The sequence below is a fragment of the Halichoeres trimaculatus genome, unplaced genomic scaffold (genome assembly GCF_033239565.1).
Source record: "Halichoeres trimaculatus isolate MK-OKI-2021-1 unplaced genomic scaffold, fHalTri1.1 fHalTri1_scaffold_5, whole genome shotgun sequence".
Lineage (NCBI taxonomy): Eukaryota > Metazoa > Chordata > Actinopteri > Labriformes > Labridae > Halichoeres > Halichoeres trimaculatus.
The window spans coordinates 107501-132500 of record NW_027437183.1 but is presented as its reverse complement, the minus strand read 5'-3'; the positions used below and the strand labels follow the sequence as shown (position 1 = coordinate 132500).

The 25000-nt window shown below is 46.5% G+C and overlaps 1 protein-coding gene across 1 annotated transcript in view; it reads right to left on the bottom strand.

The window, feature by feature from the left end:
- Positions 1–23485, bottom strand: part of LOC141790199 (dematin-like) — a 32913-nt gene extending 9428 nt beyond the window's left edge. Inside the window, exons 1-7 of the mRNA XM_074669898.1 lie at positions 23318–23485; positions 6584–6637; positions 4919–4978; positions 3507–3541; positions 3167–3247; positions 2892–3020; positions 368–412 (exon numbers count right to left, since the gene is read on the bottom strand). Coding sequence (XP_074525999.1) covers positions 368–412; positions 2892–3020; positions 3167–3247; positions 3507–3518 — 267 coding nt within the window. The 5' untranslated portion in view covers positions 3519–3541; positions 4919–4978; positions 6584–6637; positions 23318–23485. The remainder of the gene's footprint in view (positions 1–367; positions 413–2891; positions 3021–3166; positions 3248–3506; positions 3542–4918; positions 4979–6583; positions 6638–23317) is intronic.
- Between the last annotated feature and the right edge of the window lie 1515 nt (positions 23486–25000).

The window sequence follows — 25000 nt, the reverse complement described above, 5'->3', positions numbered from 1 at the left end:
CAAGAAGACAAATCTGGGAGAAAGTAACGCCTACGAAATGTGTCTGACCGTAAACGAGAGGAACAAACGGACCAATCAGAACGTTTTGGTCGGAGGCTGAAAGAGGACGGTCACTGACGCCAGAGTAAATAAATACAAAACGAGTTTTTGTGCTAGAGATCCTGCAAAGTTTCTCTACAGGTGTCCCTGACGGACGTCATCAGGTGAAAATAATGAAACAGGTCTCCATTAAAGTTTCCTTTATCTTAAACGTTTAAAGGTTTGGCTTCGCTCCATTCTGTAAACGAAGGAGCTGTACTGAGACCACTACAAGGCTTTTTGTCCCTGACAGGCTGTGGTTGTTCATGTACGTGTCTGAGGATCTTACCTCTGGAGAGGGAGGAGGAGAGATGGAGCGAGGAGACAAGGACTTCTGAGGAGGAGAGGAGATGAAAACAGATCATCAGTCAAACACAAACAGAAAACAGAGACTTCATGTTCTGACATTTCCTGAAAAATAAATTTAAAATAAATTCCTGCCATCGAGGGTTAAGATGGAGCAGCACAGTTACTGTCGTTATGTATAACACATGTCATAGTCAGCAGAAACTGAACGTTAACACACACACACACACACACATACACACACACACACACACACACACACACACACACACACACACACACACACACACTCCCAGGGTCTCAGCTGTGGTGTAGCGAGCTGTCCCGTCTCTAAGCAGCAGATTAATGTCTCCCGTCGCAGCCTGACGTTGAGCTAACCAACCAGAAAACGACCTGACAGTCGACCAGCCGCGGCCTCTGACCAAACAGCTCCTTTAACTCTAGCCCCACATGCTAAGCTACGCTAACACACACAACACCAGACAGAGGAAACACCGAGCTGTCACAGCAGTTTCCAGGAAGTGTTTCTACAAGCAGCTTTAAAAAATGAAGAAAATAAAAAAATATGTTTCCTTTGAAAATGCTGAATAATTTTTAACAGCTCCACATTTGTTCACTTTTTCAGTGTGTTTACATTTTTCAAAGGAAAGTTTTTGAGCAGCAGATAAATCAGTGTTTGGTTTTTATTTGGATATCTGTGCCCTGACACACACACTGTCATTTAGTTTGATAACATAAACACAAACACACACACACACACACACACACACACACACACACACACACACACACACAATCGAGGTTGGTTGTAGATATGAACCAACCTTTGAAGTCCCGAAACAAATACTTTTCTGGTCTGACAAATTAAATGGGTAGGGGTAAATTTCAGAAACTGCCAGAAACTGAGGTTACGTTCTGATTGCGTTCAGGTTACGTTCTGTTTGCGTTCAGGTTACGTTCTGTTTGCGTTCAGGTTACGTTCTGATTGCGTTCAGGTTACGTTCTGTTTGCGTTCCGGTAACGTTCTGATTGTGTTCAGGTTACGTTCTGATTGTGTTCAGGTTACGTTCTGATTGTGTTCAGGTTACGTTCTGATTGTGTTCAGGTTACGTTCTGATTGTGTTCAGGTTATGTTCTGATTGTGTTCAGGTTACGTTCTGATTGTGTTCAGGTTATGTTCTGATTGTGTTCAGGTTACGTTCTGATTGTGTTCAGGTTATGTTCTGATTGTGTTCAGGTTACGTTCTGATTGTGTTCAGGTTACGTTCTGATTGTGTTCAGGTTACGTTCTGATTGTGTTCAGGTTACGTTCTGATTGTGTTCAGGTTACGTTCTGTTTGCGTTCAGGTTACGTTACGATTGCGTTCAGGTTACGTTCTGTTTGCGTTCAGGTTACGTTCTGTTTGCGTTCAGGTTACGTTCTGTTTGCGTTCAGGTTACGTTCTGATTGCGTTCAGGTTACGTTCTGATTGTGTTCAGGTTACGTTCTGATTGCGTTCAGGTAACGTTCTGATTGTGTTCAGGTTACTTTCCGATTGCGTTCCGGTTATGTTCCGATTGTGTTCAGGTTACTTTCTGATTGTGTTCAGGTTACGTTCTGATTGCGTTCAGGTTGTGTTCTAGTTGTGTTCTGGTTGTGTTCTGGTTGTGTTCTGATTGTGTTCAGGTTACGTTCTGATTGCGTTCAGGTTACGTTCTGATTGTGTTCAGGTTACTTTCCGATTGCGTTCCGGTTATGTTCCGATTGTGTTCAGGTTACTTTCTGATTGTGTTCAGGATACGTTCTGATTGCGTTCTGGTTGTGTTCTGGTTGTGTTCTGGTTGTGTTCTGATAGTGTTTTGGTTTCCTTGGTTTTCTCTGGTTTTACTCTGGTTGGGTCCCAGTTGAGGCGAGTTGGACACATTATAGACTCATTTTTTTTTTAATGCCGGACGCTGGAGCAACAACCTCTTATTTTATAACGAGGTGGTCGAGTGGGACAGGAAGTTGTGCACAGAAACCACATTATTCAATCAGTGATTTTCAAAATAAAACAAACCCCGTCCAGACCTGAAGGTTTCATGGTATTTGTCTTTACTTCAACAACAAACTGACAGAATGAGCAGAGCCAGACCAGGAACCAGCAGGTCTGAGGTTTTGGGATCATCATTGGGGAGGGGGTCCAGGGACCTCCCCGGTCTGTGACTCCAGCTGTCTGGAGGTCCTGAGACGTGCTGGCCTGGACATGCAGTCCGTGTGGGATGACGGATGAGAGTGTATTCCCAGCAAAAGAGTGAAGCCAGATTATCAAGAGCTCCCCCAGCTGGTCGTCTGCGGTACATGTCTTTATTTAACGGACGAATAAACAAACAGACCGCCGCCAAACTGGCTCATCTGATACGTTTGGTTTGAGGAAGGGTCTGTGTGTAAAATCCTGACTATCAGCAGAGTGTGTGTGTGTGTGTGTGTGTGTGTGTGTGTGTGTGTGTGTGTGTGTGTGTGTGTGTGTGTGTGTGTGTTAAACCACCTCCAGAGGGCTGTAGCTGTAGTGCGGCTGGTAGATCATCAGATCCGGTCTCTCGATGTCCAGGATGGCTTTGTCTCTGGGTAACGCCGCCAAGTCTTTGTAGCCAATCACGCCGTCCTCCACCCTGGCCTGGACGGAGGGGGAGGGGACGGACGGCAGAGATTACAGATTACAGCCCCAAGATTAATCTGAAGAGTAATATGACTCGGCCTGTGTGTGTGTGTGAGTGTGTGTGTGTGTGTGTGTGTGTGAGTGTGTGTGTGAGTGAGACTCACCACGATGGCTGCAGCGGGGGATCCTGGGATGCTTGTCCCTCTCAGTGACAACACACTCCCTGGAGAGGTCTGGGCCAGCTGCTGCTCACACACACACACACACACACACACACACACACACACACACACACACACACACACAGGTCAGAGGTTAAATCAAACTGGTCTCAAACAGCAGGAGGATAATGAAGTGATTGATTACGCTCATTTAGCTTCATGCTCAGTGAAACACACACACAGACGATTAACACTGGGAGGGTAACACACACACACACACACACACACACACACACACACACATCAGTGTGTTGTAGTATGACAGAAGTCAAACAGGGTTTACCTTGGGCATCATCCTGACTGCTGATTGGTCAGTTCCTGAGAGAGGGGGACATATGGGAGAGGTTTAACAACACAAACAGGAGAAACTCTGATCTGCAGCAAACGAAAACAAAGCCTGGACCAACGGTCTGCATCCGTCACTTCCACAGGAGCCGTTTATCATCAGCTCAGCTGGATCAGAGTCAGTCAGGAGCCACACAGTCATCTTTACCTTCACTATGAACATTATTAAGACCAATTTTATTCATAGTTAAAATCTAGCTAATAATCATCCCCCAAAAAAGGTTGTTTTGCAATTTATATAACTGTAAATGTGATGTCTTATTTTTTATTTTATAAGATTTGCAAAATATTTTTAAAAAATGTTGAAATTTCAAAAATTGTGAACATTTCAAAAAAATTAGAATTAAAAAAAAAATTGCAAGAATTAAAAAAAAATGAAATTCTAATATTTCTTTTAAATTTAAAAAATCTGCAAAAAAAAAAAAGTTGAAATTTCAAGACATTTCAGATTTTTTTTAATTGGAAAAAAATGCAAATATTTCAAAAGACTTCCCCAAAAATTAAAAAAAAACATGAAAAAAAATAAAATAAATTTCAAAAACATGCAAAAAATTTAAAAAGCATGGTGGCAGGCTTTAATTACAGATGTGATCATTATTATATTTATTTTGTGTCATTAAAAAAAAAAATCACCAACACCCCCTGGAGGAAAATTAACTATTCTTTATTTGAATAATATTTTTCAAGCTACAAGGAGCCACTGCAGAGGAGTCAAAGGGCCACATGAGGGTCCAGAGCCACAGGTTGAAGACCCTTGGTCCGGACGGACAGTCGTGAGCATTAATGTGAGAAAAATCTGACAAAGGTTTGTTCGTTTAGAGAAAGTTTGATCCACGCTGAGCAGATCCACAAACTTTTTCCTTCAACTCATAAAACGTCAGAAAAATAAAATCCTGGTTTTTGTTGGAGCCAGATTTCTGCTCTCCTCTGTGTGTGTGTGTGTGTGTGTGTGTGTGTGTGTGTGTGTGTGTGTGTGTGTGTGTGTGTGTGTGTGTGTGTGTGTGTGTGAGTGTGTGTGAGTGTGTGTGTGTGTGTCTGCAGCGCTGCAGCCGTCAGGTCTTTGTCTGATCAGACTGAGGGGACGATTCCAGAGTCCACAGCTTTGTCCAACACACACACACACACACACACACACACACACACACACACACACACACACACACACACACACACACACACTCATGGAAGTCTGGGTAACATACGGTCAGTGACAGACGACAGCTCTGCACACACACTCACAGTGAAACACAGAGTGTGTGAGTGTGTGTGTGTGAGTGTGTGTGAGTGTGTGTGAGTGTGTGTGAGTGTGTGTGAGTGTGTGTGAGTGTGTGTGAGTGTGTGTGTTCATACCTCAGGGAGAATATGGGATCATGTCTGTTTCTGTGTCTCTTCAGGGCTCTGCAGCCCGATCTGAAACACACACACACACACACACACACACACACACACACACACACACACACACACACACGCACACACACACACACACACACAGAGTCAGTTCGGACTGGTCCACGGTTGGACCCTGTGACAGTCTGACCTTTTGGAGCTGAAAACGTTTTAATCGGACGTACGAAGTTAAACAAAGTGAAAAGTTTCTCCTGTCAGAAACGTGTCAGGACTCTTCAGCTCCTCCAGCCGTGGAGGAATCTGTGTTTGTGTCTCAGCGTGTGAGCGTTCCTGCAGATCTATCAGACTTTAGGCGGCCTGTCTCTGAGCCCCCTCCTCCCTGGATGGATGGGCGCTGGTGTCATGTGACCCTGAATAATTAACGTCTTACTAAACGTCTGACTGTGACTCAGACCGTCTGCGGGTTTACTGCACGGCCGCTCTCACAGCTCTGCAGAAATCACAGGAAGGACCTGCAGGTTTCACTTTACTCAAAAACAAAGTTAATCTGGGAGAAATCTGATTGTTATTCTGATTATTAGGATTTAAAAGTTTTAAAAGTGAAAGTGCTCTTCACTCTGCTGAAGCTCAAACCAGTCTCTCATGTCTGGTTTTATCCAGCAGAGGTCTTCTTCAGTCCTGATCCTGGGACATGAAGCCGCTCAGTGCAGAGGGAGGAGTGTGTCAGTCCTTTAGGAGGGATGGTTTACTGACCGACGCCACCTGCTGGTCCATAATCTGATGGATGAGTCTGAAGGATTCAGTTTCCCTTCTCCTCTGGGACGTTTACGCTCAGCTTCACTCCTGATCACTGGATCCCTTTAAAGCTGCTGTGAGGAGGATCTGTTTGGACTGCAGCGCCACCCTCTGGCCCAGGGTCTCAATCACACTGTCGTGAAGACATGTCTCTGATCAAGGTGTGTGTTTGTTTTGGAAATGAACGGAGATCAGATCTTTTTAACTCCACTTTTCTTTGTTCCAGACAACTTTTTACCAGATCCAGCTCCACCAGGTGAGCTAGCTGGATAAAGGTTTAGCCCGTGTTTTAACTCTTAGCTCATGTATTAGCCTTTAGCTCGTGTTTTAGCCTTTAGCTCGTGTTTTAGCCTTTAGCTCGTGTTTTATCCTTAAACTCATGTATTAGCCTTTAGCTCGTGTTTTAGCTTTTAGCTCATGTTTTAGCCTTAAACTCATGTATTAGCCTTTAGCTCGTGTTTTAGCCTTTAGCTCATGTTTTAGCCTTTAGCTCATGTTTTAGCCTTTAGCTCATGTTCTAGCCTTTAGTTTTCACTGTGTGAATGAAAACATTCAAATCAACTCAGGATGTGATTTTATTTCTTTTCATATCTCTGAATGATTGTGACCCAGTTCACTGTAAACCAAAGATTATTTGTCGTATGATGTCACTTCTTTCTGCCCTTTCTGACAGGATCTGTTGTCCCGGAGAGGAAACTGGAATAAATCCATGTTTCAGTCTCATTTAATCTGTCATAATCCAGGTGAACCAAGATTATTGAAACAAAGAGCGAGAAAAAGAGAAAAAAGAAAAGCAACAAAAACAGTTTCAACCTGTTCGTTAGTGAAGTTTAGAGGAGATTAAAGCAGATCAATAAAAAGTCGACTCACGTCTTAACCCTGGTCTCTGCTCAGTGTGATCCAGGAGTCGTCTGTTAGCCACACCTGAGGAAACAAACAAACAAAACAAACAAACAAACAAACAAACAAACAGAGTTGTTAATCTGTTATAAACACACAGAATGATCACATGTGTCTGATTGTTGCCGCTCTGTGAAAATCAGGAGACTCTTGAACCTTTTTCCTCCTTCTGGTCAAAATCTATTTTCAGTTTCACATTTTGTTTCCAGGAAGTCGACGCTGTTGCTAAGCGACGGCGCTGGCAGGAGTTTGATCTGGAGATGAGATCTGCTCCATCTGACAGAAATATTCATCTAAATGTGTGTGTGTGTGTGTGTGTGTGTGTGTGTGTGTGTGTGTGTGTGTGTGTGTGTGTGTGTGTAACAACTCCACCAAACACAACTTCAGGAAATCACGTGGAGACAAAATGTGACCAGGTCCAAAATTAGTCAGAGTCAAACTCTGCAGGACAACGTTTCTTTAAGGCTGCGTTCACAGACACGCAGGAATAAAACCCTCAGAGGAGGAAGGTCACCGTGAGAGAGATGAACGAGAAATTAATTAATCGTTAATCATCATTTCAGAAAGTCCTGATGACGAGGCGACTGATTGATCCGTTCACTGACAGGTTCAGAGATTTCTACAACACATGAAGAAGAAGAGGTTTGGAAATCTGCACACGCTCAGTCTGAACAGCCAGAATGCTCCCTGGCCAATCAGAGGGAAGGGGGAGTCTTAAAGAGACAGAAGCTGAAACAAAGTGTTTCTGACAGAGGCTGAAATAAGGTTTTACTGAAACAACAGAGCGAGAAAAACAACGATCTTTCTGAGCTGAGGGACCGAATCAAAACCAAACAAAAAGCTCAACACCCCCTCTTTAAGTTTAAAGACACAACCCAGCGATTTAACATAACCAGAGAAAACCTCTCACTTCATTGACTTTCACAGGAGACAAAGAAACGAGACTGATTTTGGCTCCTCGTACAAATCAGATCATTATTATTACACTCAGCAGATTATTTATATCTGTTATAATTAACCCTGGAGAGGTGGAGGAGATAAACCAGAGGTGGAGGAGATAAACCAGAGGTGGAGGAGATAAACCAGAGGTGGAGGAGATAAACCAGAGGTGGAGGAGATAAACCAGAGGTGGAGGAGATAAACCAGAGGTGGAGGAGATAAACCAGAGGTGGAGATAAACCAGAGGTGGAGGAGATAAACCAGAGGTGGAGGAGATAAACCAGAGGTGGAGGAGATAAACCAGAGGTGGAGGAGATAAACCAGAGGTGGAGATAAACCAGAGGTGGAGGAGATAAACCAGAGGTGGAGGAGATAAACCAGAGGTGGAGGAGATAAACCAGAGGTGGAGATAAACCAGAGGTGGAGGAGATAAACCAGAGGTGGAGGAGATAAACCAGAGGTGGAGGAGATAAACCAGAGGTGGAGGAGATAAACCAGAGGTGGAGGAGATAAACCAGAGGTGGAGATAAACCAGAGGTGGAGGAGATAAACCAGAGGTGGAGGAGATAAACCAGAGGTGGAGATAAACCAGAGGTGGAGGAGATAAACCAGAGGTGGAGATAAACCAGAGGTGGAGGAGATAAACCAGAGGTGGAGGAGATAAACCAGAGGTGGAGATAAACCAGAGGTGGAGGAGATAAACCAGAGGTGGAGGAGATAAACCAGAGGTGGAGGAGATAAACCAGAGGTGGAGATAAACCAGAGGTGGAGGAGATAAACCAGAGGTGGAGGAGATAAACCAGAGGTGGAGATAAACCAGAGGTGGAGGAGATAAACCAGAGGTGGAGATAAACCAGAGGTGGAGGAGATAAACCAGAGGTGGAGGAGATAAACCAGAGGTGGAGATAAACCAGAGGTGGAGGAGATAAACCAGAGGTGGAGGAGATAAACCAGAGGTGGAGATAAACCAGAGGTGGAGGAGATAAACCAGAGGTGGAGGAGATAAACCAGAGGTGGAGGAGATAAACCAGAGGTGGAGATAAACCAGAGGTGGAGGAGATAAACCAGAGGTGGAGGAGATAAACCAGAGGTGGAGGAGATAAACCAGAGGTGGAGATAAACCAGAGGTGGAGGAGATAAACCAGAGGTGGAGGAGATAAACCAGAGGTGGAGGAGATAAACCAGAGGTGGAGGAGATAAACCAGAGGTGGAGATAAACCAGAGGTGGAGGAGATAAACCAGAGGTGGAGGAGATAAACCAGAGGTGGAGATAAACCAGAGGTGGAGGAGATAAACCAGAGGTGGAGATAAACCAGAGGTGGAGGAGATAAACCAGAGGTGGAGGAGATAAACCAGAGGTGGAGATAAACCAGAGGTGGAGGAGATAAACCAGAGGTGGAGGAGATAAACCAGAGGTGGAGGAGATAAACCAGAGGTGGAGATAAACCAGAGGTGGAGGAGATAAACCAGAGGTGGAGGAGATAAACCAGAGGTGGAGGAGATAAACCAGAGGTGGAGGAGATAAACCAGAGGTGGTGGAGATAAACCAGAGGTGGAGATAAACCAGAGGTGGAGGAGATAAACCAGAGGTGGTGGAGATAAACCAGAGGTGGAGGAGATAAACCAGAGGTGGAGGAGCTCATTCATGAACTGAAACTACGCGTTGCCGTGGTGACTCAGAGGCCGGGGTTTGCCCCATGTGTGTTGACATTAATTTAGAGTGATTAAACTTTCAGAGGAGTCCTAAAACTCTCCTCTCTGCTCCCATACCACCACACACACACACACACACACACACACACACACACACACACACACACACACACACACACACACACACACACACACACACACACTCACGCGCACACACACACTCACACACACACACACACACACACACACACACACACACACACACACACACACACACACACACACACACACACACACACAACACACACACACTTCTCTGCTGGTGTCCACATGGCTCACACGCCGTGTTTGTTTGCTGTTCTGCATCTGTGGGTCTGCTGGGACGGGAGATAACTCAGAGGAATGCTGGGTAATATCTGAAGGTTGCTAGGTTACCACACCCCGCCGGCCAATCAGCTGCCAGGAATGTGGGAGAGACAAAGAGAGATGTTGCACTAAAATAGACCTCCCAGCATCAGACCACCCCACAGCGAGCCGGGGTGTTTGTGACGTTGTTTCAGCTCTCACACACACTAACACACTAATACACACATTAACACACTAACACACACATTAACACACTAACACACACATTAACACACACACTAACGCACACACACTACAGGGGTCTCAGGTGAACCCCGCCCCCCTGCCACGCCCAGGTGTGTAAATCAAACTCCTCGCGTCCACCCCCTCCTGCCCTCCGGACACGCTGTCAGGGCTCTTCAGAGTGTTTGCCTACATTTCCCAGAGTTCTTTGCAGCAGCAGCTCAGCCTGAGAGTGCTCCTGCTTTCAGCTGCTGGTGGAGTGGGAGGCTGCAGTGAAAGTGTGAGTCTCACTCCTGATATCACAAACCGTTTTTCTGCTTTTCACCGAGACACAAAAACACAAAATGGAGGAAGCAGGAAGCAAACGTGGAGGACGACGATGTTTTTCTGCCCTCACTAACTCCTGAAGCTCTCAGTGGATATGCTCAGAAACATTAAGACTCACTACAACGACAACACTTCCAAAGATATGACTTTAAAGAAAAATAAACACACACTGGAGGTTTCCTGAATAAAGCTCTGACGGGCTGATCCTCACAACCTGAGGGCGTCTGTAAACCAGGAGCTCCAACAACAACCAAACAGAGCTCAAACAACAACCAAACAGAGCTCCAAACAACAACCCAACAGAGCTCCAAACAACAACCAAACAGAGCTCCAAGCAACAACCCAACAGAGCTCCAAACAACAACCAAACAGAGCTCCAAACAACAACCCAACAGAGCTCCAAACAACAACCCAACAGAGCTCCAAACAACAACCCAACAGAGCTCCAAACAACAACCAAACAGAGCTCCAAACAACAACCAAATAGGAGCTGAAGGTAAACTTGATTTACTGCAGTTATCGACTGTAAACAGACCCTGAACACAACACAAGGCAGTGACCAGAGGAAACCCAGAGAGATCATAAACAGTCAACAAGTTGTAGCTAAAACCTGATCCCTGTGGGTCCAATAAAACAGACCAAGGACAGAAGCCCGAACAGTTTACACCAAAGAGTTCATGAACTCAGGAAAAGAGAAGTGGAGCAGGAATCAGAGACTTTTCCAGACGGTTTTAGAGCAGAGAAAGTTTCCTGAGATTGATAAAGTGTCTTAACTTTAAACAGAGTGAGCGTTTAACAGCAGTGAAAACAAACCCTGAGCTGAAGGTTATCAGACACAAACAGAGTCTGTGTCAGGTCACCCACTGATATCTGTCAGAGATCGCTCAGAGTGAGGGCTACCTGTGCAGAGCGCCCTCTTTCTGCTGATGTAGGTATCACACAGGAACGTCTGAGTGTAGATGTTTAATCTCTGGAGGACGTGGGTCAATGTGAGCAGAGTTTCCAGCTCTGATGGCGACAGAGAGATGCTAACTGAGGGATGCTAACTGAGGGATGCTAACTGAGGGATGCTAACTGAGGGATGCTGACTGAGGGATGCTAACTGAGGGATGCTAACTGAGGGATGCTAACTGAGGGATGCTAACTGAGGGATGCTAACTGAGGGATGCTGACTGAGGGATGCTAACTGAGGGATGCTAACTGAGGGATGCTAACTGAGGGACGCTAACTGAGGGATGCTGACTGAGCGCCTCTGACTGAGGGCCGCTCGGCTCTGTGGGCGTCTGGTTCTTCTTTGTGTCTGAGACGTAAATTATCAGGTTAACGACTCTGACGAGGTCGTTAGTGACGGTCAGTGAATCAGCACACAGAGATCCTCTCTGAGGTCCTGAGAACACACAGACCTTCCTCTCAGATTGATGGCTCTGTCTCACACACACACACACACACACACACACACACACACACACACACACACACACACACACACACACACACACACACACAGAAAGTGGAGTAATCTCCACCAGCAGCAAATTTGAGTCTTTTTGTTCATAAACTGTTTAGACGTTTGTTCAGTGGTGCGTTCAAAGACTCCTCAACAGCAACCGCTGTGGTTGCTGTGGTTGCTGTGGTTCCTGTGGTTCCTGTGGTTGCTGTGGTTCCTGTGGTTCCTGTGGTTCCTGTGGTTGCTGTGGTTCCTGTGGTTGCTGTGGTTCCTGTGGTTCCTGTGGTTGCTGTTGTTGTTGTGGTTGTTGTGATTGCTGTAGTTGTTGTGGTTGCTGTTGTTGCTGAAGTTGTTGTAGTTGCTGTTGTTGCTGTAGTTGCTGTAGTTGTGTGTGTTAAAGAAACGCTGATGTAAACGTAAAGAGGGGGTCTGATCAGGGACATGTGAGAGAAACACTGTCGAACTCATTGGTGATGAACCCAGGATTCACTGATCCACTGATCCACTGATTCACTGATTCACTGATTTACCGATTCACTGATCCACTTATTCACTGATCCACTGATCCACTGATCCACTGATTCACTGATTCAATGATCCACTGATCCACTGATTCACTGATCCACTGATCCACTGATTCACTGATCCACTGATCCACTGATTCACTGATTCAATGATCCACTGATTCACTGATCCACTTATTCACTGATCCACTGATTCACTGATTCAATGATCCACTGATTCACTGATCCACTGATCCACTGATTCACTGATCCACTGATTCACTGATCCACTGATCCACTGATCCACTGATCCACTGATTCACTGATCCACTGATACAATGATACAATGATCCACTGATCCACTGATTCACTGATCCACTGATCCACTGATCCACTGATTCACTGATCCACTGATACAATGATACAATGATCCACTGATCCACTGATTCACTGATCCACTGATCCACTGATCCACTGATTCACTGATCCACTGATTCACTGATCCACTGATCCACTGATCCACTGATCCACTGATTCACTGATCCACTGATACAATGATACAATGATCCACTGATCCACTGATTCACTGATCCACTGATCCACTGATTCACTGATACAATGATACAATGATCCACTGATCCACTGATCCACTGATTCACTGATACAATGATACAATGATCCACTGATCCACTGATTCACTGATCCACTGATCCACTGATCCACTGATTCACTGATACAATGATACAATGATCCACTGATCCACTGATCCACTGATCCACTGATTCACTGATCCACTGATTCACTGATCCACTGATCCACTGATCCACTGATCCACTGATTCACTGATACAATGATACAATGATCCACTGATCCACTGATCCACTGATCCACTGATTCACTGATCCACTGATTCACTGATCCACTGATCCACTGATCCACTGATCCACTGATTCACTGATACAATGATACAATGATCCACTGATCCACTGATCCACTGATTCACTGATACAATGATACAATGATCCACTGATCCCCGGATCAGGACGAGCACAGATTTTCCTGATCATTTTACACTTTGTCTTTCAGGGTCAAAAATGAACCTCACGTGGTTTTACTGTTACTTTAAGTCTACAGCAAAAAACTTTCTTAGTTTCTGTTACACCTTTAGTCTGACCTCAGTCTGACCTCAGTCTGACCTCAGTCTGACCTCAGTCTGACCTCAGTCTGACTCGTCACCAGGATTTTTCCTTCTTTCAGGAATAAGAGCCGTTTGCAGAGAGGAACTTCCTGATTTTTCACAGCCAAGGGTTTCATTCAGGGTTCACTGAAAGAGCCAAACCAGGTCTGAGCCCCAGATCCAGATTTCCTTCAGAGTCACATGAAATCCACCAGCCCTGCTCAGGACGTCTGCGTGTCATACTGTAAACAACATGCTAACAGATGCTAACAGATGCTAACACAGGCTCCTCCCCGATCCTCCCCAGTCCTCCCCAGTCCTCCCGATCCTCCCTGGTCCTCCCGATCCTCCCTGGTCCTCCCTGATCCTCCCTGATGCTCCCTGATGCTCCCTGATGCTCCCCAGTCCTCTCTGGTCCTCCCTGGTCCTCCCTGATGCTCCCCAGTCCTCTCTGGTCCTCCCTGATCCTCCCCAGTCCAGTCCTCTCTGATCCTCCCTGATCCTCCCTGGTCCTCCCCGATCCTCCCTGGTCCTCCCTGATCCTCCCTGATCCTCCCTGGTCCTCCCTGATCCTCCCTGATCCTCCCCAGTCCAGTCCTCTCTGGTCCTCCCTGATCCTCCCTGATCCTCCCTGATCCTCCCTGGTCCTCCCCGATCCTCCTCCTCAGGGCTCCAGGGGGCAGTCTCTGAATTCTTGATGCAGTTTTTGTCTCATCAGGTTTTGTGGAGTCGTGATGCAGTGAGATGAAAAACGTGTTGATGCCTGGAGCTGAAAGTGGGTCAGAGACTAAAAACTGCTGAGTCACAGCTTCACACTCACAGCTCCCAGCCTCCTCGCAGCCTCTCAACACAAATACACACAAATACACACAAATACACACAAATACACACAAATACACACAAATACACAGAAATCTACACGCTCACGGCCTCATCATCGTCATCATCATCATCATCATCATCATCATCATCATCAGCGACTCAGCGCCGACACGATCACTGTGAAAGGTCAGAGGTTACACCGACGTGACGGGAACAGGAAACTGTCAGGGTCACACAACCAGTCACACAACCAGTCACACAACCAGTCACACAACCAGTCACACAACCAGTCACACAACCAGTCACACAACAACCAGTCACACAACCAGTCACACAACCAGTCACACAACAACCAGTCACACAACAACCAGTCACACAACAACCAGTCACACAACCAGTCACACAACAACCAGTCACACAACCAGTCACACAACAACCAGTCACACAACAACCAGTCACACAACAACCAGTCACACAACCAGTCACACAACAACCAGTCACACAACAACCAGTGACACAACCAGTCACACAACCAGTCACACAACAACCAGTCACACAACAACCAGTCACACAACAACCAGTCACACAACAACCAGTCACACAACCAGTCACACAACCAGTCACACAACCAGTCACACAACAACCAGTCTGCGTGTGTGAGCGATGCTGTCAGTGGACACAGGCCCTCAGAGGGCAGGTTCACACCGTCACAGCACTGACTCCAGCACCATCAGGTTAAAGTTCAGATCCTTTAAATCATCTTTAACGAGTCATTTCATCAGTGACTGGAGCTGGAAGCTTCACCTCTCGTGTTTCTGATTCATGCTTCAGATAAACTCAGGTTTTTAAAAAACAGAGAAAACTTTATTTTCTCCAACAGCTTCTTAACTTTCTTTCTCACTTTCACTTCTTTTCTGGAAATCACAAGATGAAATGATCTGTGTCTGTGTGTGTGTGTGTGTGTGTGTGTGTGTGTGTGTGTGTGTGTGTGTGTGTGTGTGTGTGTGTGTGTGTGTGTGTGTGTTATCTCAGCTAACAGACGTGGCACCACACCCATCATGTCATGGTTACGACAACGGCTGCTGTCATTGGCCGATGGTGACGACATCACAGCATTTACAGAGCGACCTAAAGAGATTTCCTCCTTCCTCTCTACATCCTTATGTCCTTCCCTTTCCCTCCTTACCTCCTCTCTTCCTTTAGGATTATTTCCTTGCTGTCACTTTGTTTTTAAAGGACAGCTCCAGACAGGAAATGTGGGGTTAGGGTTAGAGGAAAGAGGAGGAAATGAAAAGGACAGAATCCTGATCAGAGCTGAGACAAAGACTGGGAGCTCTGAAAAAAGGCTGATGTTTTTATAAATCTGCGTTTCTTGTGACATTATTTTTCCTGACTTGCTGACTGTTTGCTGCACAGGAAGTGCTCCTGTCTCTCACTGTGTGTGTGTGTGTGTGTGTGTGTTTGTGTGTGTGTGTGTGTGTGTGCCAAAATACCCCGTCACTGGTGCCGCCATCGTGCAGTACAACCTCCGCAACAGCTACACAAGAACGTCAGCTGTCAATCATCGTTAAACGTGACTCAAAACCTCGTTTTTCGCCTCTAATAACTAATGAAAACTAAACTTTCCAGAAGAAAGAGGACCTGAGCACAAAGCAGCCGAATGATATCTTCAAATCACCACAACAATCAGACGTGAGAAACATTTCCACCAGGAGTTTTCATTTCTTAAAGTTTGACCACAGCCCATCTGGAATGACTGGGGAGATGGATTTTTTTTTTTTTACGTATACTGCAGCCAGCCACCAGGGGGAGCAGTTTTTGTGGCGACCTCACTTTGAGCCGTGTCTGATCTATGAGAGAAAACTTTGCTGCTTTAATTTCTCCTCCACTGAAAACGTTGGATTCAGAAACAAACGAACAGACGGTTCGCTCACAGCGTTCCTCTCTAGGATTGGCTGTTTTCACGCTGATCGTTGGTCACGGTAGCTCCGCCCCCTGCCCATGAGTTGGCGCTAAGACAAGGGAAGAGAAAGACAAAGAACCAGAGTCAGGCACCTGGAACCAGCACCAGAACCAGCCCGGTCAGAAGAGGGGCAGAAGACCAGCTCCGGGTCAGCAGAACTCTGGGCTCCAGGTTCTGTGGATCCGTCCGTTTTTTAACCATCCTCCCTCTTCAGCAGACGACGCAGCAGCTACGGCGCTGAGACACCTGGTCATAAGGTCACGGTGCCTGAGAGGATGGAGGGTAGAAGGATCTTATCTCCATCTTATCACTCACTCTGGAAAACTCTGGGAAAAGCTCTGGATCTGATTTACGAGTCACACATGCTCCTGAAAAGGAGGCTCCTGAAAAGGAGGCGCCTGAAAAGGAGGCGCCTGAGTATGAGGTTAGGAGGACTGACTGTGAGCTGGGACCTGGGTCGTTTTTTCGTCCAGAGTCACAGCAGCGTAGTTAACTCTGAGCGTGTTGACAGGAAGTGTTTGGAGCTCAACTCGTCGCTGCATCAAGAAAAGATCAAACTGAGGAGGAGACGACTGAGAGGGAGCTGCGCCTCCACCTGTCCTCCCTGTCTTTGCTCTCCCTGCCTCCTCCTCCTCTCCTCACTCCCCAGCTCCTCCTCCTGAGCCTCCTGGCAGGGGCGTATTTAGTGGTTTGGGGGCCCAAGGCAAACCCAGTCCATGGGGCCCTCCATGTCCTTGTAACTCCTCTTCCTCAGAGCTAGACTGGCCTTCCCTGGGTCCACTGTCTCTTTCCCAGAATCAAGGCATGAGACAGTGCTAATCTTGTTCATGCTAACTTAACACAACTAAATGCATTTCCTCAAGTTCTGTACTTTAGTTTGATTTAGAAAAAAGTGAATCCATCATTTAGTCCACTTTGTCCTGGATTTGAAATCTTTTATGGTCCATTGAAGCTTATTTGTCCCACAGTGGGGAATTTACAGAGTAACAGGAACAAACAAGAAAGGATGAAGTGAAAAACATTACAATAGGTAAATATTGAAAAAATAATTTAGTAAAGAAAAAATATGTAAATATCAAGTACAACATCAAACTGGAAAAAAATCTACTGAAAGAGGTGATATTTACAGTTAGCATACTTTTTGGTCCTATTATTTTAAAGTGAATGTATTTTTATTTGACCCCCTGTCCAGTGAGTTATGTTTCCAAAAAAGAGATTTATACAATAATGTTTATCACCAACTCCAAAAGTTTGATTTAGAGAAAATGATCCTGTTTCCTGGGCTAGATAAAGTCCTTAAAATCCTAAAAGTCTGATATGTTTATCTCAGATCTCAGAGCAACATTGGTTTTTATTTCACACTTGGTTGATAATAAGAAAAAATGGTAAAAAGTGTTTTTACCACTTTCTTCCTGAATCAAATGTTCAGATGTGTTGTAACATGGAATAGCCCATTGAATAAGAATGGAGGGGGAGGAGCCAAAACCATCATCACAGATTAAGCCTTTGATGGATTTTGAAGCATGTGAAGTAAGATTTAGAAAAAAGAAATGCTTTCAATTGAAGAGAACTTCATAAATCTGTTTTAAGAGATGCTTTGGGGGCCCAGGGAATCTTGGGGCCCCAGGGAACTGCCTGTGTTTGCCTAATTGTAGCTACGGCCCTGCCTCCTGGTTTGGGGCTGCTGCAGAGCTGAGCCTGTGGACATGTTCCTGCTTCCAGCGCGTCCCCGCAGCAGACGGAGGCCTGGGCTCTTATCTCTGAGCGCAGCAGGGGGGTGAGGGGGGCCGGGGGGTGAGGGGGGGCCGGGGGGGGGGGGGCGGGGGGGGTGAAGCTGCAGGAATGAGGCCATGGGCACAGCCAGCGGTGGAGCTGCTGGGCGGGTGGAGAAGGGGCTAACTGTTGTTCAGGGCTGTTCTGGCAGCAGGCGCGCAGCAGTCAGTTGATTCTTCTCTGCAGGAATTTTAAGTTGAGTGTGTTTGCTGATACGACAGATGGACGAGCTTTTTTCAGAACAACACCTTCATCTGTGAGCCAGAATCAGAGCCACACACACACACACACACACACACACACACACACACACACACACACACACACACACACAGACACACACACACACACCAACCACACTGAGCTGCAAACAAACCTCCTTCACACACATATTTAATGAACCGCTGCCGACCACACATCAGATCAGAGGAAGTTATAGATCTATAGGAAGGGAAAGAGGAGGGGGAAGTAATAAAAGTGAGGAGGAAGGAAAGGAAACAAGGGAGCCAAAGAAAGAGTAGAACAGCTTGGACCAGAGAAGGAAACAAAGTAGGAAGCGTGATGGAGGAAAGGAAAGGAGTGAGGACAGAGGAGGATCGGCCTCAGGCTGCAGCTGACAGTTCACACTGACTGTGTTTGTTCATGGGAATCCTGCTGCTGGTTTAAGGCCCGAGACGTGGCTGGAGAGGTAACCTGTCAGGTGTTGAGTCACAGCATCCACCTGCTCCGTCAAACACACACTAATTAACGAGGATCAGGCCTCAGCAGACCAAGGTTTCACCGTCAGTCAGGGCTCATCAAACAGTTATCGTGGCGCTCTCTGTCCCATGGATCATTTCAGTGTCACAGTTTTATAAACTTCAGACGGTTGGAGCTCGTGTTTGTCCGTGTACCTCCTGCTGCTAAAATGTTGTGATGTGTCCACATGAAGGGTCCAGCATACACCAAGCTCATCATGATCTGACTGAGCTGTTTACATGTATCTAATAGTCTGATCTCAGTCTGACTAAGCCCAACAGACTGTCAGCTGCTTGTTTTGCAGATATCTGTTCATAAAGACAAATAAATGCATGTGTCCCTCCTAGTTTTGCTCTCCATACAGACTGTTGTTGCTGTGCAGATTATCCTGGCAGCCATCTTTAGTCTCCTGACTCTTCAAATAAAATCTAAAAGCAGATCCCTGCACGCAGGTGCAGCTACACGCCTCATCCTGGACGTCGTTTCCAAGCTGCCGCTCCGTTCCTGTGTCTGAATCTGTCAGGCCGAGAACAACAAACTACAACAAACAACAAACTACAAAACAACAAACTACAACAAACAACAAACTACAACAAACAACAAACTACAAAACAACAAACTACAACAAACAACAAACTACAACAAACAACAAACTACAAAACAACAAACTACAAAACAACAAACTACAACAAAAAACAAACTACAAAACAACAAACTACAACAAACTACAAACTACAAAACAACAAACTACAACAAACTACAAAAAACACACAGAAAACTACAGACCTGAAGTCGTTGGTCCCAAACTGCCCCAAAGTGTCGACCTCTGCCCTCTGAGGCTCTGTTAGCAGATGCTAACTGAGGGGTTAGCAGATGCTAACTGAGGGGTTAGCAGATGCTAACTGAGGGTTAGCAGTTCCTCAGCCTCCAAACAGAATGAATCAGAGCATCATCCCACTGATGCACAGCCCACTGCTCTACTCCTGCTTTCTATTCCTGCAGCTGTGGGGTCTCAGAGGAGCAAAGTTTCTATTGTGTAACACGAGTGAGGATGACTCACGGGTCCAGAAATAGAGGAGAGCGCCCACGCAGCGCTGAGACGCTCAGGGCACGTACGAGTACACGACGCACCCGGTCAGGAGCAAACACCAACTGTGAACCCCAAATGTTCAAACACGGGACCCAGATCTGTGAAAAAGCAGCAGAGCCCTGACAAAGAGCTGAAAGTCATCCACACCAGCTGGTGGAGGGCAGAGCCAGGTTTGTCTTCAGGTCGGGAAAAAAGAGAAGAAGAAGAAAAGAGTTCAACGTTTGTTTGAGCTCAGTGCACAAAGAGTTAACGAGTCTGAGCCCAACAGCAGAGCAATAACGTCTCATCATGTAATGCACGGTTGTCTGGATGAAAATGAAATCCTCAGTATGAGGGAATTAAATGAGCAGTCACACACACACACACACACACACACACACACACACACACACACACACACACACACACACACACTGCAGGCTCTTTCTAGCTCCCACAGGACTGTAAAGCCATTATTCACAGCTGCAGCAGGTTGAATGGGACGCAGTCATCAGTCAGCTCGCCTCTTTCACGTTTACATGACGAGCTGTTTGTGTCTCAGAGTGCTGTGACCTTTGACCTCTGACCCTTTCCCAGCGTTTCTGTCTCACTGAGACGAGCCAAACGATCAAAAGCAGAGAAGCTGCTTCCAGAAGTGAACGTTTCCTCCAGTGAGCGCGTCGTGTTGTTCGGTGTTTCCATAACAACACTTCTCTCCCACTTCAGCTCCTGAAAATCACTGAGCAGAAAAACGACACGGCTGTTCTCCACACGAGCAGAAACGCCGTCAGCTCACAGCGACATCAGCTCAGGACTAAAGCCCCGGAGCACAAACTGCTTCCTGTGGTTCCCCTGGTCTGATCCTCTCCATCCTCAGTTAGCTTAATGACATGAACTTCTCCCAGCAGCCAGTGGGGGCAGCGCAGGCTTCAGTCACTCTTTGATTTCTTCATTGTTCATTTTGACAAAACCTGGAGTTTTAATCTGAAGTAGCAGCTGTGGATGGACGTGCTTCGCCTTAGCTCAGAGTTTAAGTTTGTTTACAGAAGTTATTATCAGTTAGCACATCACACTAATGTCACATCGTCTCCTTGACATTTGTCACTGACACACGCTGACATATCAAAAGGTCCTGTCAGGAGATGATCAGTGAAACAGTCTCAGTTTGAGCCCAGAGCCCGGGCTAATACAAAAGCTAAAGGCTAATACATAAGCTAAAGGCTAATACATAAGCTAAAGGCCAAAACATGAGCTAAAGGCTAAAAAACGAGCTAAAGGCTGAAACAGGAGCTAAAGGCTGAAACACGAGCTAAAGGCTGAAACACGAGCTAAAGGCTGAAACACGAGCTAAAGGCTGAAACACGAGCTAAAGGCTAATACATGAGCTAAAGGCTGAAACACGAGCTAAAGGCTGAAACACGAGCTAAAGGCTAATACATGAGCTAAAGGCTGAAACACGAGCTAAAGGCTAATACATGAGCTAAAGGCTGAAACATGAGCTAAAGGCTGAAACACGAGCTAAAGGCTGATACATGAGCTAAAGGCTGAAACACGAGCTAAAGGCTAATACATGAGCTAAAGGCTGAAACACGAGCTAAAGGCTAATACATGAGCTAAAGGCTGAAACATGAGCTAAAGGCTGATACATGAGCTAAAGGCTGAAACACGAGCTAAAGGCTAATACATGAGCTAAAGGCTGAAACACGAGCTAAAGGCTAAAACATGAGCTAAAGGCTAAAACACGAGCTAAAGGCTAAAACATGAGTTAAAGGCTACTAAACTACAAAGTTTGATAGTTGTTACATTCCTAACTGTAAATAAGAGCATCACCTTGCCTCTTTGCATCATGGGAAAAGTTAGCAAAGAGTTGAAAGGAAAATCAAACAAGCGCCTTGGGAAGAGTCATATCCTAACGACAGTGGCTAATCGCTAATCGCGCTCATGGGAAACGGAGTCTTTAACCAGGAAAAACACTACCAACTCTGACCACAGGTGTCACTGTAATCAACACTAAACAGGAAATCTTCTCAGAGGCTTTAGCTCAGAGTTAGCTTGCACCAAACCAAAGGACAGAGTCCCGTCACTTCCTCTGGACAGAAACACAAAGTCTGATCAAAGATGATTCACGGTTTACAGCCTGTGTGTCTGAGCTCGTCCAGCAGCTGATAGAGGAGCGATTTTCTCTCTGAGAGGGAAACAGGCGTGTTTTTCTGTGTGACACAGGGAGCTTCCTATCAGACCAACATTTAACACAGATAAACTGATGGATCCAACATTTAAACACTGATAAACTGAAGGATCCAACATTTAAACACAAATAAACTGAAGGATCCAACATTTAAACAGATAAACTGAAGGATCCAACATTTAAACAGATAAACTGAAGGATCCAACATTTAAACACTGATAAACTGAAGGATCCAACATTTAAACAGATAAACTGAAGGATCCAACATTTAAACACAGATAAACTGAAGGATCCAACATTTAAACACAGATAAACTGAAGGATCCAACATTTAAACAGATAAACTGAAGGATCCAACATTTAAACAGATAAACTGAAGGATCCAACATTTAAACAGATAAACTGAAGGATCCAACATTTAAACAGATAAACTGAAGGATCCAACATTTAAACACTGATAAACTGATGGATCCAACATTTAAACAGATAAACTGATGGATCCAACATTTAAACACAGATAAACTGATGGATCCAACATTTAAACACTGATAAACTGATGGATCCAACATTTAACACAGATAAACTGATGGATCCACAGACAGCGTTAGAGGAGTGACGGAGGATTTCTGAGAGAGGCCGGCCGGCAGATGTTGGGGGTGGAGGGGGTGTTACATAAAACCGTCCTCTCCTTCTTAATCCATCCTCCACCCCGCATCCCTCCCTCCTCTCCTCTCCTTTCCTCTCCTCTCCTCTCCTCTCCTCTCCTCTCCTCTCCTCCTCTCCTCCCCTCTCCTCTTACATAACTCCCCAGCACCTGAATCACACCTGATACCGTCGCTGTAACTAAGGCTGTGGTGATGTATTCAAAGGTGACTCTTACAGAGGGAGACGCTGGAGGACGGAGGAGCATGAGGAGGAGCATGAGGAGGAGGACGTGGGAGGTTTTCTGCCCCGCAGCGGAGCACCGCAGCCCGGCGTTTCAAAGCGCCGGCTCCCCGGGACAAGGTCGAGCAGAGCCGGGCAGAGACGGGCCGTCATCCCGCTGAGCCCCGGCGGTGATCCTCTCTGTGCCCCCCGTCCCGTCCTGTCTGCCTGCTCTGACCCAGCCTGTAACCAGCCTGTAACCAGCCTTTAACCAGCCTGTAACCAGCCTGTAACCAGCCTGTAACCAGCCTGTAACCAGCCTGTAACCAGTCTGTAACCAGCCTGTAACCAGCCTGTACCCAGCCTGTAGTCCACTCTGAACCGCAGCTGTGTGACTGCGGCGTGGGCTCCTCCATACATTATTGAACACACATGGAGCCGTGAGCAGTCCGCTCGGCTCCGGGTCTGACTCTGAAACAACGCGCAGCTGTCCCGGTGGGTGATCGGAGGGTTTTAACGGTGACGCTTCGCCTGAAACTCGCATGAACCGGGACCAAACGGGACCAAACGGGACCAAACGGGACCAAACGGGACCAAACGGAAATAAACGGGATGAATCCGAGCCCGGGAAGGGGACCGGAAGGCGGATCTTACCTGCGTGTTGTCACCGGTGTTGGTCAGAAACATCCAGCAGCTCCGTCATCAACTGTTCGCTCTGCGCACTCCCAAATATAGTCCCTCTGTGTGTGTGAGTGTGTGTGTGTGTGTGTGTGTGTGTGTGTGTGTGTGTGTGTGTGTGTGTGATAGCAGCAGTGCGCCTCACACACGCTTTCGCTCTGCTGTTGCTGTTTCAGCCCGTTACCTGTCTATGTCGCTCTACCACTCTCTCTCTCTCTGGACCAGTCCATGTGCGGGGGGGGAGGAGGGGGGGTAAACATGACAGTCAGACTGTGACATCATTATTAATATCAGTAAAACTCATCGATCAGTTTCACATTTTTAAATTCCTCTTTGATTTTTTATTTTTCTGATTTCCTGCAGCTTCAAACACTCAACAGTAAACTCTGTCAACACAGAGAGGGGACTGGTCTGTAAGGACCGGGTCTTTGAGGACCGGGTTTGTGAGGACTGTGTCTGTAAGGACCCGGTCTGTGAGGTCTGGGTCTGCTGAGCAGGTCTAACTGGTCCTCCTGGTCTCAGAAACATGTGCTCTGTGTTCTGTTGTGGAGTCAGAGAAACGTCCTCGGGAACAAACTGCTCCAACCTCATACTCCGTCTGTTTCCTTCACGTCAGCGTTCTGCTCCTCTTTGAAAAAAATTGGAGACAGTTTTCCTCCAGTTTTCCAAAAATCATCTGTTTTTATTATAAACTGTTTCATAAACGAAACCTCAGAGCTGCTCCTGACCAGGATCAAACTGTAGAAGAAGAAGTCAGGTCAGGGTGGAGGTAGAAAAACTTCATTCCAACAATCCTCTCTGTGAAGTGTGCAGTGGGACACACAGGTGAAGGTGTGCAGTGGGACACACAGGTGAAGGTGTGCAGTGGGACACACAGGTAAAGGTGTGCAGTGGGACACACAGGTGAAGTGTGCAGTGGGACACACAGGTGGAGGTGTGCAGTGTGACACACAGGTGAAGGTGTGCAGTGTGACACACAGGTGAAGGTGTGCAGTGTGACACACAGGTGAAGGTGTGCAGCGTGACACACAGGTAAAGGTGTGCAGTGTGACACACAGGTGTGCAGTGTGCAGTGTGACACACAGGTAAAGGTGTGCAGTGTGACACACAGGTAAAGGTGTGGAGGCCCTGCAGCAGACACACCTGTGCTGTGCAGATGTCACTCAGGTGAATCTACCTGTTCACCAGGTGACTCCTCAGAGCTGGACTGGTGTGGAGGTCTCAGGGTCTGGGGGGCAGACGCCTGCAGCAGTGAAACGGGTAAAAACTGTGATCGTAGTTTCTAACTCGGTCAGTCTCTGTGGCCTGATGAGGAGAACGCTGGAGTCACATCTGATAATAAGTCAAAGATCAACAAACAGATCAGCTCTGTCATCACGTCCAGTTTCTCTCTGCTCAGGATCAGGATCAGACACTTCCTGTCACATGATCTGGAGAAAGTCCTCCAGGCTCCACGCTGTAACTTCCTGTTAGGATCGACCAGCATCAATTCACCGATTACGACTGTTCAGTCTTCTTACTGACCCACAGCCTCACAACATCACATTAGAGGCAGGGCCTTTTCTGTGGCTGCTGCCTGGAGCGTCCAGGAGGAGGAGGAGCAGGAGGAGCAGGAGGAGCAGGAGGAGGTGTTTGTTTGAAATAAAGGAGGGAGCTCTG